General features: G+C 40.4%; 1 protein-coding gene across 2 annotated transcripts in view; it reads right to left on the minus strand.

Moving 5' to 3' along the window:
• Window positions 1-7,499: 7,499 nt before the first annotated feature.
• Window positions 7,500-13,971, minus strand: part of LOC108704433 (zinc finger SWIM domain-containing protein 6) — an 87,369-nt gene continuing 80,897 nt past the window's right edge. For both annotated transcript variants that reach the window (XM_041580561.1, XM_018240991.2), the window contains 4 exons: window positions 13,789-13,946; window positions 12,473-12,636; window positions 11,179-11,260; window positions 7,500-10,412 (listed from right to left, as the gene is read on the minus strand). In XM_041580561.1, coding sequence (XP_041436495.1) covers window positions 9,550-10,412; window positions 11,179-11,260; window positions 12,473-12,636; window positions 13,789-13,946 — 1,267 coding nt within the window. In that variant the 3' untranslated portion in view covers window positions 7,500-9,549. The remainder of the gene's footprint in view (window positions 10,413-11,178; window positions 11,261-12,472; window positions 12,637-13,788; window positions 13,947-13,971) is intronic.

The following is a 13,971-nucleotide window of genomic DNA, read 5'->3' on the forward strand; positions in this document are numbered from 1 at the left end:
TCGTATCCCTTATATCCCCTCGTTTCAAGGCATGTTTTTCGTATATGCATGGCCAACTTAAAAGTTTGTATATAAATTCCACTCAGTTTGCACCCTTTGGCCTATAGGTGTTGTAGAACACCCAACAGCAACTCACCAAGCTCGAGAAACCCTATTGACTTGTGTTTGCATCAGGTTTATAGAGACTTGTGAATCAACAGCAATGCCTGTATCTTGTGGGAGTATTCAGAAACGATCAATTAGCTATAGTGTAGCAAGAGAGCTTGTATATAACTATTTGGTTAATGCCAAGGAAATAAAACTTAAACAATATAACATATGCATAACTAGTACCTGACAGCGTGTGTGAAGCATGAGAGCTTGTATTGTAGCAGTCCTGGAGGGAAACCAAAGAGCCAAACATTATTAAGAAAAGCAAGGAAAAAGTGAAAGATGTTCAATGTCTCTGCTTTCTGCCGACCCCCTCCTTGTTGCTGGGCCATTGTGCATTGCATATAAATGATGTTGTGGTGTATATTGTATGTAACCTTGATTGATCTTTGTGCTGCCACAATGATTAAGCTGTTCCTTTGGAGCCAAACCAGGAGGAATGGACTGCAAGTCAACTCTTCTCTAAACACAACTTTTCACTTTTATTTCCTTTCCAGTTATCAGCTCCTTTTGTGTTTATTTTTGGTAAGATATTATTATTTTGTTTATTATTTTTTACAAATTAGTTTCCAGGGTCAAACTGGGCTGCCCATGTAACAGAAGATGCCTCAGTGGGTCCTAGCCAAGAACAATTCTTATCAACTCTTTCCACCATTCACCCTGTCTACATCTATGGGACCTCAAGTCAGGTTCATGGTAGGCTCTAGAACGGAGGTCCCCAAACTTTATGCCTGGGAGCCAAATTCAAATGTAAAAACGGTCGGGGGCAACACAAGCATGAAAATAGTTCCAGGGGGTGCCAAATACGGCCTGTGATTGGCTATTCGGTAGCCCCTATGTGAACTGACAACCTACAGGAGTCTCTGTTTGGCAGTACATCTGGATTTTATGCAACCACAACTTGCCTCCAAGCCTGGAATTCAAATATAAGCACCTGCTTTGCCGCTGAGAGCAACATCCGATGTTGCTCATAAGCCACTGGTTGGGGATCACTGCTCTAGAAGGACCAGCTAGATTTTAATGTTGTCCATTCTAGTTATGTCTTGATTTACCTTTTTCTTTCTCTGATGTATTTCTGTTTAGTTCTAGTGGCTCTCGTGGTGCAATTGTGATTGTGTTTTCATTTACCTTTTTCAGCTTGTTGCCATGGTTCCATTGTGACTGTCTTTTTGTTGACCTTTTTCTAGTAATCGAGGTGAATGAATTGAAAAAAAGAGTTTTCTAGCCCATGCCATGGTTCCATTGTAATTGGATTGTATGTATGTATGTATGTATGTATGATGTATATTTTTATTTTTATAGCGCTCCTTGAGGGCAAAGCACTGTACAGCAAAACAATAAAATTAGTAGTAACAAACAAGGGGTCACTGAAATAAAAAGTAACAATAAGTGCATTATTAGAAATACAATTCATATAAATATAAAATATAATTACAATTCAGATTTAGTGCTCAATGTCAAGGAGACAAAAGGCTGGAGGACCCTGCCCCGCAGAACTTACAGTCTAAATGGGAGGGTAATTTATAGATACAATTTGTAGGGGTACTAAGTGGTGTAGGTTACAGTGTGTGACACATACAAGTGGCAGTTTCCAGTTCAGGTGTTATCCAGGTGCTCCCAGAGGCATTTTTTGAGTGTAGTTCTAAAGACATTGAAGGAGGATTCTCTCCAGAGGGATTCAGGAATGGCATTCCAAATATAAGGAGCAGTAAAACAGAAGGGTCTGATGCAGGAAACAGAAGTAGTAGTGGGGGGTACAACCAAGCAGTTGCTGTGAGAGGAGCGGAGGATTCAGCCAGGAACATATAGAGAGACAAGAGATGAGATGTAATTAGGTGCAGAGGTATGACGTGCTTTGAAAGGTATGAGGAGGAGTTTATAAGTTATTCTTTGTTTTAATTGGAAGCCATGATAAGGTCTTCAGCAGCAGAAGGGCCTGTGCCCTTTTGGATGAGAGGAGGATAATTCTGGCAGCAGTGTTTAATACAGACTGTAGAGGGGAGAGATGGGAGTTAGGGAGGCCAGTTAGTAGTAGGTTACAGTGATCTAGTCGGGATATATGAGAACATGCATGACCGTCTTGGCCGAAGCAGGTGGAAGAAAGGGACAGATTCTGGCAATATTCTGAAAGAAAAAGTGAAAGGTTTGACAGTGGTGTTAATATGATCAGAGAAGGAGAGAGAGGAGTCAAAGATCACCCCCAGACAGCGAGCTGAGTTGACAGGATTAATGAGCCATCAATAGAGATAGCAAATAGGGGAATAGGACCAGGCTTAGGTGGAAAGATGATTAGTTCAGTTTTTGTTAGGTTGAGTTTGAGGTGGCACTGGTTCATCCAGTTGGTAATAGCTAGGAGGCAGTTAGAGATTTGACCCTCGGTTTCAGTTGTTAATGAAGGGGTGGATAAATATACAGTAATTGGGTATTATTAGCATACAGATGGTAATTAGAGCCAAATGAGAGGATAACATCCCTCAAAGACACAGGGAGAACAACAACGGACCTTGTGGCACCCCTAAATTAAGTGGAACTGGAGATGATGTGTTGTAAGCATAGGAGACAGTAAATGATCGATAAGAAGAGAGCCAAGATGCAGCCTGGTTACGGAAGCCACGTGAATACAGAATCTGCATCAGGAGAGAGTGGTCATCCTTATTAAATGCAGATGATAGGTCAAGCAGGATAAGGATAGAGAAGTGGCCTTTGACTTTTGCCTGCAGCTAATAAATCACCCCTGTTCCCTAGCTACAAACATACTGCCATTTGTTGATGTAGATATTTCACGAAGAAGGAGAATATTTGAACAAAATGCATTTCATCCTTAGAATTCCTGCCGTTTTGCATACAAATACATTGTAAATATGACATCCCCAAAATAAGCAATGTTAGCATTAAGGGTTAACTTTCCTTCCAGACTCATGACATTTAAGCCAATTATTTTAAAATGGGACATTTTCTAGGCAGGTACTCCAAAGGCTGGCCACAAAGAGACACAATGATCCTCTTGCTAATGACTAGTGAAATTTTACGATTCTCCCCCGAACAATCCTTTTGTGAACATGAATAATCAGGAATAAGAAATATTTAAATGAAAGGTCTTCAGGATAACATGAAATAATGATGCTAATAATGGAGTCAGGTGTGCCCTCGTGATGAAATTATTATAGTTTCAGGCCAAATCTGTCAGTTTGTGTTCATTTTTTATTACAAGGCTTTATTGGCTCAAATATATTGGCATCCTTAGGCATTTAATGTCTAGAATTTGGCTCAATTAAACCTATTCCCATGGAACTTCCCGTATATTCAAGCTTTGACCAGTTGTGGGGTGAAATACTGGAATTCTTCTACTGTAATAATCTACTAATTATCAATTTTGATACATACTCTATAGGCAGTTTTCTTATCTGCAAAGTATAAGCAGAATATCCTCTAAACAAGCCTTAGAAAAGTTTTTGGAATTATTTAAATCAGATTTATTAAAGGGGATCTAACCCACACCAAAAAAAACCATTTTTGCAATTTACGCATTTTCTATTTTTAGTGGTTTTGGAGATATTTGCATTTCTAGACTTCCATGCTGCCAATACCAGGCTTTTGGCTCAGCTGTTGGAGGACCCACAATGTGTGTCCTTAGTCTTATAACAAAGCAATTGCAACTGACCATACACTACTGAAAACTCATGTATCCTGAAGAGGGTGCCCTATGGCTGATCAGTTGGATTATGAGTGATATGGCCACACCAAGATACTCAAATTGCATTCATCTGATTGGTCAGTCCAAAAAACCAATGCCTTTTCACACACACACTTGGGGGAGGCAAAACCCAAACAGACGTCTAACAAGAGGATTTGGGTGAAAATATTTTGACCTTATTGTTACATTTTGCACTTCCGGGGGCAGAACAAACAAAGCATTCTGGGACCCAATTGTATCACAGTCTGTACAGAACAAGGTTTTCTTCTGCCCATACGCCTTTTTGATTGGTCGACAGATGATGCAGATAATCACATAAGAGTAGCTGCAGCTCTTAATAGATCATTTAATAAAGGTCAGGTTTTTGTGGTTTTATAACTTTTTGAATCCACAATTTTAGCCATTTTCTCTATTATCACGAATGCCATAAAAGTTATTAAAAGATCCAAATTAAAAAAAAACAAAAACAACTGGCGTGTTTGCTTCAGGAACACAACTATTGTTTATATAAATAAGCTACTGTGTAGCTATGGGGGCACACGGGCACATCACGGGTAGTGCTAGCAGGAAAAGCCTTGCTCGTTTATTGCGGATGCAACGTTTCGGGGGCGTAACCCCTTTGTCAAGCATACCGGATATTAGTGCACATAGTATTTAAAAGCATAGCAATTAAGCTTAATTAGTGAAAGTGGTATTACAATATCAAAAAGAATATAAGAAAAATTCATAGTATAAATACAAATGCAAACATTTTTTTCTCTCTATTGGCTTACAATGTTTGCATTTGTATTTGCTCATGTACCTGACCCTTCTACAGACCTGGCTCTAGACACAAATATTGGATCAGATTGATATCGCCCACCTCTAGGCATGGAAAGATCTGCTTGTTTGACGATTCCATTCATCTATGGCCAACTTCAGCCATGATTTGTTGGCTAAATCATGGTACTGTGAGTAAAATCATCGAGAATACTACAGCCAGCATCTATGATTTTAAGAAACCAATATCCATGATCACTTATTGGGCCAACACTGCAGTATAACCCCACAAAGAACCAGAGTATACAGGTACAGTGTATGGTCTATTCAAAACAAAAATACAGCAGATACAACTGTACTACGTGTAACTAAATGAAAAATTCAGAGATAAAAAAAAAAAGCATTTTATAGATTTTTTTTTAGAATTGTTGTACAAAGTATACAAGTATGGGACCTGTTATCCAGAATGCTCGGCACCTGGAGCTTTCCGCATAATGGATCTTTCTGTAATTTGGATCTTCATACCTTAAGTCTACTAGAAAATCATGTAAACATTAAATAAACCCATTGGGCTGGTTTTGCTTCCAATAAAGATTAATTATATCTTAGTTTGGATCAAGTACAAAGATATCATTTAAAAAAAAAATCAGATTTGCATAAAATGGAGTCTATGGGAGATGGTCTTTCTGTAATTCAGAACGTTCTGGATAATGGTTTTCCGGATAAGGGATCCCATACTTTTTTTTAATCTAATGCTTCACTATCTCAGCTGGACCAACAGACTTTAATCTGAAGTAGCATACAATCAATTTCTGGAATAAATCAAAATACTCACTTTAACATTCCAATTTTTAAATTTGTAAAGCATTCAGCCGGATTTCAGGAAAATTATGATGGACTCATGAGTAAGGGTAATATAACTTGATAAACAGCACTTATTGGAGTGTGTGTGGGAAATATAACTACATAAACAGCTTTCCTATTTTGACGATCAGGGTTTTCCTAGAGGGCACCGTTGCAGTCAAAACAGCCAGTATACCATAAGGGCTAGTCCACACGGGGAGATAGCGACGCGTTTGCGGTCGCGGCGACAAAGCGCCGCGACAGTCGCCGCAGGCGACAGTTTTGTATGGGCACCTATGTAAAAACGCCTGTGCTAACCACACGAGGCGATGCGCTTTTCAACAGTCGCCTGAAAATGCCTCGCCAGGCTTTTTCAGGCGACTGTTGAAAAGCGCATCGCCTCGTGTGGTTAGCACAGGCGTTTTTACATAGGCGCCCATACAAAACTGTCGCCTGCGCCGGTCGCGGCGACTGTCGCGGCGCTTTGTCGCGCAAACGCGTCGCTATCTCCCCGTGTGGACTAGCCCTAAAGGATAGCGGGACTTTTTTTTATCCCATCCCCTCAAAGTTATTCTTCAAAATGTAAATTTTTCCTCACTTAGAAAAGGGCTTATTTACTAACTCAGGGAATTCTCTTTAATAATCCAAGACAGGTTATCAGCACCTTTTCCATGTTATAAATCTGGTCTATTATTACCTCTCATACCCCCTCTTCCTCTTTATTAATCCCATGTCTATTCATGCAACAATCTTTAATGTGTAGTTTAAATTGCAAATGCCACTTTTTCACATTTGTAGCTGCCCAAGTCTCCTAGGTGGTGGAGTGTTCAACTGAAAAAAAAGCAAGCCAGAGCTGTGGAGCCAATGGAAGCTCATGAACTGGTCATCCAGTAGGAGTTCCTTAGTGAAGAATTCAGTCAGCCAGTAGGAGTTCCTTAGTGGGGAAGAGTTCACCCAAAAGAAGCCCTTGAACAATTCAGCCAGTAGGAGTTTTGTTCAGCCAACAAAAACCCATGCACTGTTCATTCAGTAGGAGTTCCTAAGAGTGGTGAAGCGTTTGGCCAATAGGAATTCCTAAATGGTTACATGTTCTGTCAGCAGCAGGAGTTCCTAAGTGGTGACATGATCAACCAATAGAAGCTCCTGATCTGTTCAGCGCATAGGAGTTTCTAAGTGGTGAAGAGTTCAGCCAAAAGAAAAAAAAAAAAAAGATCTTGAATGATTCAGCCAGTAGGAGTTTATAAGTGGTGACATGTTCAGCCAACAGGAACTCATGTACTGTTCATCCAGGAGTTCCTAAGTGATGAAGAGTTTGGCCAATAGGGATTCCTAAATGGTTACATGTTCAGCCACTAGGAGTTACTAAGTTGTGACATGGTCAAGCAATAGAAGCCCCTGAACTGTTCACCCAGTAGGAGTTACTAAGTGGTGAAGTGTTTAGGCTCAGGAACTCCTACTAGCTGAAGTATAGAAGCTCATGAGCTGTGGACTTCAGCCAGATTGGAGATCTTGAGTGGTGAACCGGTCAGACAATAGTTGTGCTGTGATTTATTCCCCAACATCATGGGAGACAAAATGTCCCATCTGCCATTACCCTAAACCATGAGATATGGGTTAAAACATGACCTTCTGATTTTATCTGACTGATCTAAAACCATCTGTAAAACCACTAAAGGTGGCCATAGACGGAACAATTACGATCTTTCTTGAAAAAGATCTTTCCAAGAATAGTCAGACATACAGGTAGATATACAGGTAGAAACAATAGAATTCTCTGACGATTCAGCACCAACAATGGCCGATGTTTGGGTCCCTTCAAAGGCGCCCGATCAAAATGTTCCATGCAGCCCGATCAACAAGCCGACCGATATCCAAGTCTTCTGCCGATTGGTCGGCTCTTTCCTCACCATACACGCACCGAATATCCTACGAAAATTTGTTTTGTACAATATTATCTGTGCGTCTATGGCCACCTTAAAACCCAACAATAGACAAACCCCATCAGTACAAATGTTTCCTGCTAGAAACCAGGTGGAATTAAGTGAAACACAAATCAGCTTTCAAAAAACTAATTTTAATCAAAACAAAAACAAAAAAAATTGTTGATCATTAACAAGTTTATAAAACAGTGATTTAGTTACATAAATAAATTGATATCAGTGTATCAAATCTTAATTACTTTCAACTTCATGAGCATGTTTACATGGGGGTGATGAAGTACAACCTTTTTTTTACCTAGTATAATAAATAAAATGAAGAGCATGAAAGTTTCTTTTCTAAACAAAAATACTTACAAACATACCTAGAGCATGTTCTCTAATTGAGAGGAGGGACAGGAGACACTAGACAAGTTTTGCACCAAAACATAAAAGGGCTTGGAAAAAGTACAAGGATACAGAACCATTCAGCTAAAAATTAAGAGACAACAATATTATTACCAAGAAATTGGTATTTTCATTCTATAATGAACAGTTTGGTAGTTAGATCTCCAGTTTGGTTATTTTAAAGCATTAAGACAAGGCAAGATAGAAGGCTGTTTTTGTTTGTTTCCATTAAACCTACGGGAAGAAATGAAAAGGAGTTGAACAGTCATACCTACACAACGTTCTGCCCTGCAAGAGTCAAAATACCTATGCAGAAATATATATATAATATATATACGTTAATTGTGCACAAAGGTTAGCTTATTGTTAGCTTACTTGCCAAGGCGGATTTTTCATGATTTCAACGGTCAATGCTTCTGTTTATTGTTGAAGTTAATGTTTTATGACATATCCCGGGAGATGAACCCCTACTTTTTTTCTTAAATACTAAGGCTTGCTGCTCTGTCTACGCACAAATGTCCTTTTAAACTGTGCCGCGTGTGCGTTAAGAGATTCCTAAATCGAGGAGGGCGGAAGTGAAATAAAAACGAAAAACAGACTCGCGGCATGCAGTCTAGGAAGGTGGCTCTGCATAGATGCCCAGCACTTAAGCTCACCACCCGAGCCGATATTGAAGCAAAGCGCATGTCTCACTGTTTCATGTTTTTCCATTTTGTGATTGAAATTTAAGTTTTTAAATTTTTTTGAAACCAAGCTACTGCAGCTTCAAGTATTTTGCATTACATAGAATATTTTCTTCTTATAAATTAATGTTATACTTTGTTTTCAATATTCAGACATATACTATAATATATTCATATATACAGTACAATAAATGCTCTCATTCTTTATTGTATTTTTGATTTTCTTTTTTCCTTGATAATCCCTGAGAATGTATGTTGACAGTTGCTAAGTTTCCACATGCACAAGCGAGGTGTGCCATGCTTCTGGGCGAACAGCACTGCAAAGCCACAGAGAAGCCTTGGTACTACTGGTGGGGTTCTGCCGTTGTTAAATACGTTGAAATGCGAGGATGAGAAAACAGAGGAGTAAAGCTGGATCCATTCGAGGTACTTGTCACAGGATGGAGCAGTTTTTTTTTTTTAATGGAGTTTGGTTTTTCTTCCCAAAGGATTTTTTTTTGTAAATATTTTAAAGCCATTATATATATATATATTTTTGAGGCTATTAACGAATACAAGAGGAACGGTAGAGCTATGTGGGCTTCTGCCACTTGACAACATATACTCAGTGTAAACCAAACTTAGCAGGGCCGGCGTTAGAAGAGAGGGGAGTCCTGGGTGATGCTGAAGGCCTGCACCCCACTTTACTGTTGAGATACAATCCCCAACACTAGGAAGTGTAGCTCAAGACCTGGAGTTTTACAGGTTGCGCTTTTCACATTTTACTCCCTCGCATTTACCCCCCAGGACAAACACCCCCTTCTCTGCCCTATGCTTAAAAAATAAAAAATCAGCCCTGAAATTGAAAACCTCTCATACACACAGATAGTGGAAAACAAAAAGAAAAATACACAAGCTCTAACGACATGACACTTTCATCTGCAAATCCAGGAGAACTATACACATAATACCGGTGTGGCTCTGTTTTTTTTTGTTTTTTGAACGGTTTTGACATTTTTTCTTTTTAAGTTAAAAAGGATACAAAGGCAGGCTCAAGTAAAAACAAACCGTCCCTCCCTGTTCCCCACCCCGACCCCCCCAAATTCACACACAGTCATCAACCGAACCGCTCGCGCACCAACATCATCAGTTTCTTTTTGCCTTTGTAGATTTGTTTTAAGTTGTCAATAAACTGTGTAAACTGGATAAGTCCGTCGTGAGCCATGAGGAAGGTCTCTCGGGCCTTACTTAGAAACTCTATAAATTCGCTGTAGTGACGAGGGCTGATGTGTGTGAGTCGCGAATGTGTTGTGTTGATGTAGGCCCCGATTGTGGCATCCAAAAGCTGTCTCAAAGGGGATTTGTCCAGTGACATAAGTTTGCCAGAGTTCCTTCGCCCGTGAAGTCCCACCATCCCAGGGGTGGTCAAAGTGCACCTGCGCAAAATGTCTGAAAGTACTGTCGCACATTTGACACTTGTGACCACAAGAGGTATAATTGCCGCAAGCTCATTTTTCCCAAGGGAGTGGCTGAGCGCACAAGCCCACAAAACGTCATTAATGGCAGGGTGTGTATCCTGGTTGTAACTCAAGTTAAGGTGAGTCATGGCCAATGTTGCCAGTTTGTACGCACGCATGGGGTAACCACGGTGTTCCATGTACCGCGCTATTGTAAAAAGCTGTGTGTAGCTCATGCCAGTTGTAGCAGCATCCAGGACAATTTGGTAAGCAGTCTCGAAAGCTATGTGATCCTTTTCACATAAAGTAAGTGCTGAGAGGGCACAGTTTTGAGGGTCCTTCATAGCACACTGGAGTGCAAGCGTCCTAGCACTGCCTGCCAATTTCTCTTGTTGATGGCAGTCCAGATGCAAGCGAACAATGGTGCTGTTGGACATCACTGTCGTAGCAACAATACTAGTGGCTTCTGTTGGAGTGAAGAGGGTAAACCAACTTTGCATGATGCTGTCCAGTGCATACACCCCTAGGAAAGGAAAAGACAACATAATGAGATCAGTGTTTGGAATGCATATTTACATGGGCGTAACTACAGAGGAAGCAGACCCTGCAGCTGCAGGAAGGCCCAGGAGGTATAGGGGGCCACATGAGGCCCAAATAATGCACAATTTCAACATCTTTTAGTAAAACAGGACAACCTCTGGATATGTTGGGAGCCCTAAAATGAATTTGCCGTGGGGCCCAGTAATGTCTTATTACACCACTGCATGTCTACGCATAACTTTTATATTATGGGTCATAAAGCACACATGCATTTACTACTGGCAATGCATGTAAACAAAAATACATGTTGAAACATTGCTAAACCCCTCTCGCTCTGGTTAGTACAGGCAGACACTGCCTGATGGGCGAATCTGTCCCGTTTTGGCAAAAAATTTTGAGCAACAATTTTTATACGCGCAACTATTTTATACAAATGCATTAAAGTCAAGGGAGCATCTGAATAATTTTGACGAGTGCGGCAAATTTTTGCAAAAACATTTGTGGATGGCAAAACGCAGAAATTCGCCACAAATCCATGCCTGCCGAATATATTCGCCCATCACTAGCAGACACATACGTGGGTAAATGTTTATAGATTCTCAATTGGAAATCTCTCTTTAAAGCAATGTTCATTAAAATATTCCATTTTTAAGTTACAAAAAAGGCAAATTATTCTAACTAAAGAGTGAAGAGAGGCCTGAGCACTAAACACACATGCACAATCACTGGTTGATCTATTTTGTACATACCTACTTCGGTTGCGCATGTTACCAACCACCTGACCATTTCGCGACGGCGCCAATTTAAAGTTGATAACGTCATTCGCATAACCTAAAGAGAAAGCCCAATAGTTAAATGCAGTCCCATACGAGTAACAGATGTCTTGATTGCCGTCAGTGAACTCCAGCTAGAGGAGATTGGATCACTTTTGGCATACAATTAAAGGAGAAGGAATATCATTTTCTACTAGGGGGTGCCAAAAGTTTGGCACCTCCAAGTGACTACTTTTACTTACCAGACACCCCAGGCCGGTGCTCCTTCAGCAAAAAAAACGCACCGGCCCCGGGCTACTTCTAGCGAGCACCACGGAGATATCCTCTTCCTGCTTCTTTGGGTCTTCTCGCGGCTACGAACGTGCAGTAGAGCAAAAAGCTGAACTCAACGAAAAAGCGTGCAATTTCGCTCTACTGCATATGCGCCTGTCCCTGGAAATTTTAAAACCGAAGAAGCAGGAAGAGGATCACTCCGTGGTGCTCACTAGAAGAAACCCAGGTTAGTGCGGTTTTATGCTGGAGCACCGGCCCAGGGTGTCCGGTATGTAAAAGTAGTCACTTGAGGGTGCCTAACTTTTGGCACCCCCAAGGGTAAAATGGTATTCCTTCTCCTTTGAGACCAGTCTATTGGGTTTGTGCAACAAGAATGAAAATTCTATATTTATTGTAATATTTGTTGCACCGTTACTGTATAGTAAAAGTGTGTGCAAACCAGTGAGCATCAATGTAAAGTGCTAGTAGTGTATATTATGACCGTGAACTGCCTGTTCTATATTTGCCAGTTAAGCCTTAGATATTACGTTTGAAATAATTCAAATTACATTAAACACAAATCTCATGCTTAAATTCATTGATGACCAATTCCTAACCGTTGCTATACAATGTTTTCCAAGACTATTCCAGTGGGCTCATTAATTGTCCTTCCAAACTTTCAGGAGCAACATTATAAAGATGTCCCTTGCCTGCCCACGGTCCTTCCCCATCCATTTAAAAAGGTGGATGGATTCTTGGCAGTAGCTTGGTTGGGGTTGGATGTGAGACAGTTCAGGGGAGCAGTAGAATTTCTGCATCTAATTTCACAGATTTATATATCTCGAATAAAGTCTTAAAGCCTGAGAAAACCACACAAGGCATGAAAGAAGCAGTTGGCAGACTATATAGATAATTGTAGATGTTATACACGTCAGACTCACTGGATACACCGGTGTCACTCAATCTACAAGTCATAAGCCTGAAGGAATAACAAATAGGAAGGCCTATATCTACTAACCTGGAGACCAAGTTCCAGAGAAACTTTAAGGAGCGTTATATCTGGTAAACTGTCCATTAAGGTCGCTATTTTGAATGCATCTTGTGCAAGCTTAAATATGTGCGACGAGGAGTGAATATTTTTCTGGATGGACTCTAACACTGTTTCCAGCCTTCTAACATCACCTGGAAATGGAAGAGAAGAAAGAGTTAACAGGTAGACTCCTTGACAAGGCATTACGGATTCTGCACACATACACAGGCTCAGACAGGGAAATTCAGTTAGAGAGCCATAAGGCTGGTAAGGAGCTGGAAACCAGAAAAAAAAACAAAAAAACATTAAAGCTCAAGCTTAACCAGATAATAAAATGCTGCCGTGCAAGTCTGATTATTAAAGGAATAAACCACAGGGAGTCAGAAAAAAAAAAAAAGACTTTGCTGCAGAGTGATTGTGAAAAGTGAAACTTCCTTCCGCAGTAAAATGGGAGGCTAAAATAACCCCACCGTCAGGGCAAAGACAAGCAAAATCAAAGATTAATGTTAAGTAACCATAAGGCTTATAGGAAATTTTAGTATGATGTAACTAGTGATATTCTGAAATAATCTGGAGCTGGTCATTAACTTCTATGTTGTTCTGTTTTTGGACAATGTCCCTTGCACATACCCTTGGAACCCCTATAAACATTATGCTCACCAGCAAGGAGCACTTGGGTACAAATTTATATTCATTTATAATCCGCGGATCTTCACTACCACCGGACGCCACCACTTTCATTCTAATACAGCAGTCCCGTGCATTATGTATGTCATTCTTAGCATTATTCGTAAAGGAACAATATTTGTAATGTCAAACTGGCACAACAGGAGTTCCAATCGAGCAGTGGGCTCTGAGCAGCTGTTGAGAAGCTAAGCTTAGGGCTCGTCACTAATTATCCAGCAGAAACTGAGGTTGGTCTGTAATATAAGCTGATGCTACAGGGCTGATTATTAAATTCTGATGCTAATTGCACTGGTTTCTGTGCTGCCATGTAGTAATGATCTGTATTAATTACTAATCAGCCTTATATTGTGACATTTCTGTTCTATGTGTACTGTATATTGTGAGTGGGTCCCTAAGCTCAGTAAGTGACAGCAGCACAGAGCATGTGCAGTGAATCAGCAGAAAAGAAGATGGGGAGCTACTGGGGCATCTTTGGAGACACAGATCTTTACTGCTAAAGGGCTGTGGTTGCCTTGGGCTGGTACAGAAGCACAAAACTTAATGTACAACATTTCTAGTATACTTTTTTAGTTAAACTTTAGCTCTCCTTTAAAGGAGGTCTTGAGAAAAGGGAGTACCTTTGGCTGCAGTCAGCATAGTAGAAGCCAGTTCACACTGTTGTGACTCAATATGACTCAGGGTAAACCAGCGGGGATAACGGTTAGGAACGACCGAGGCAATGTGGTGTGGGCGGGACATATCTCCAATGGGAGCTGTGGATTCCAACACTGGCAACCTGTATAGAAGAGGAAAACATTTGT

This window comes from Xenopus laevis, chromosome 1S (assembly GCF_017654675.1).
Source record: "Xenopus laevis strain J_2021 chromosome 1S, Xenopus_laevis_v10.1, whole genome shotgun sequence".
NCBI classification, from domain to species: domain Eukaryota; kingdom Metazoa; phylum Chordata; class Amphibia; order Anura; family Pipidae; genus Xenopus; species Xenopus laevis.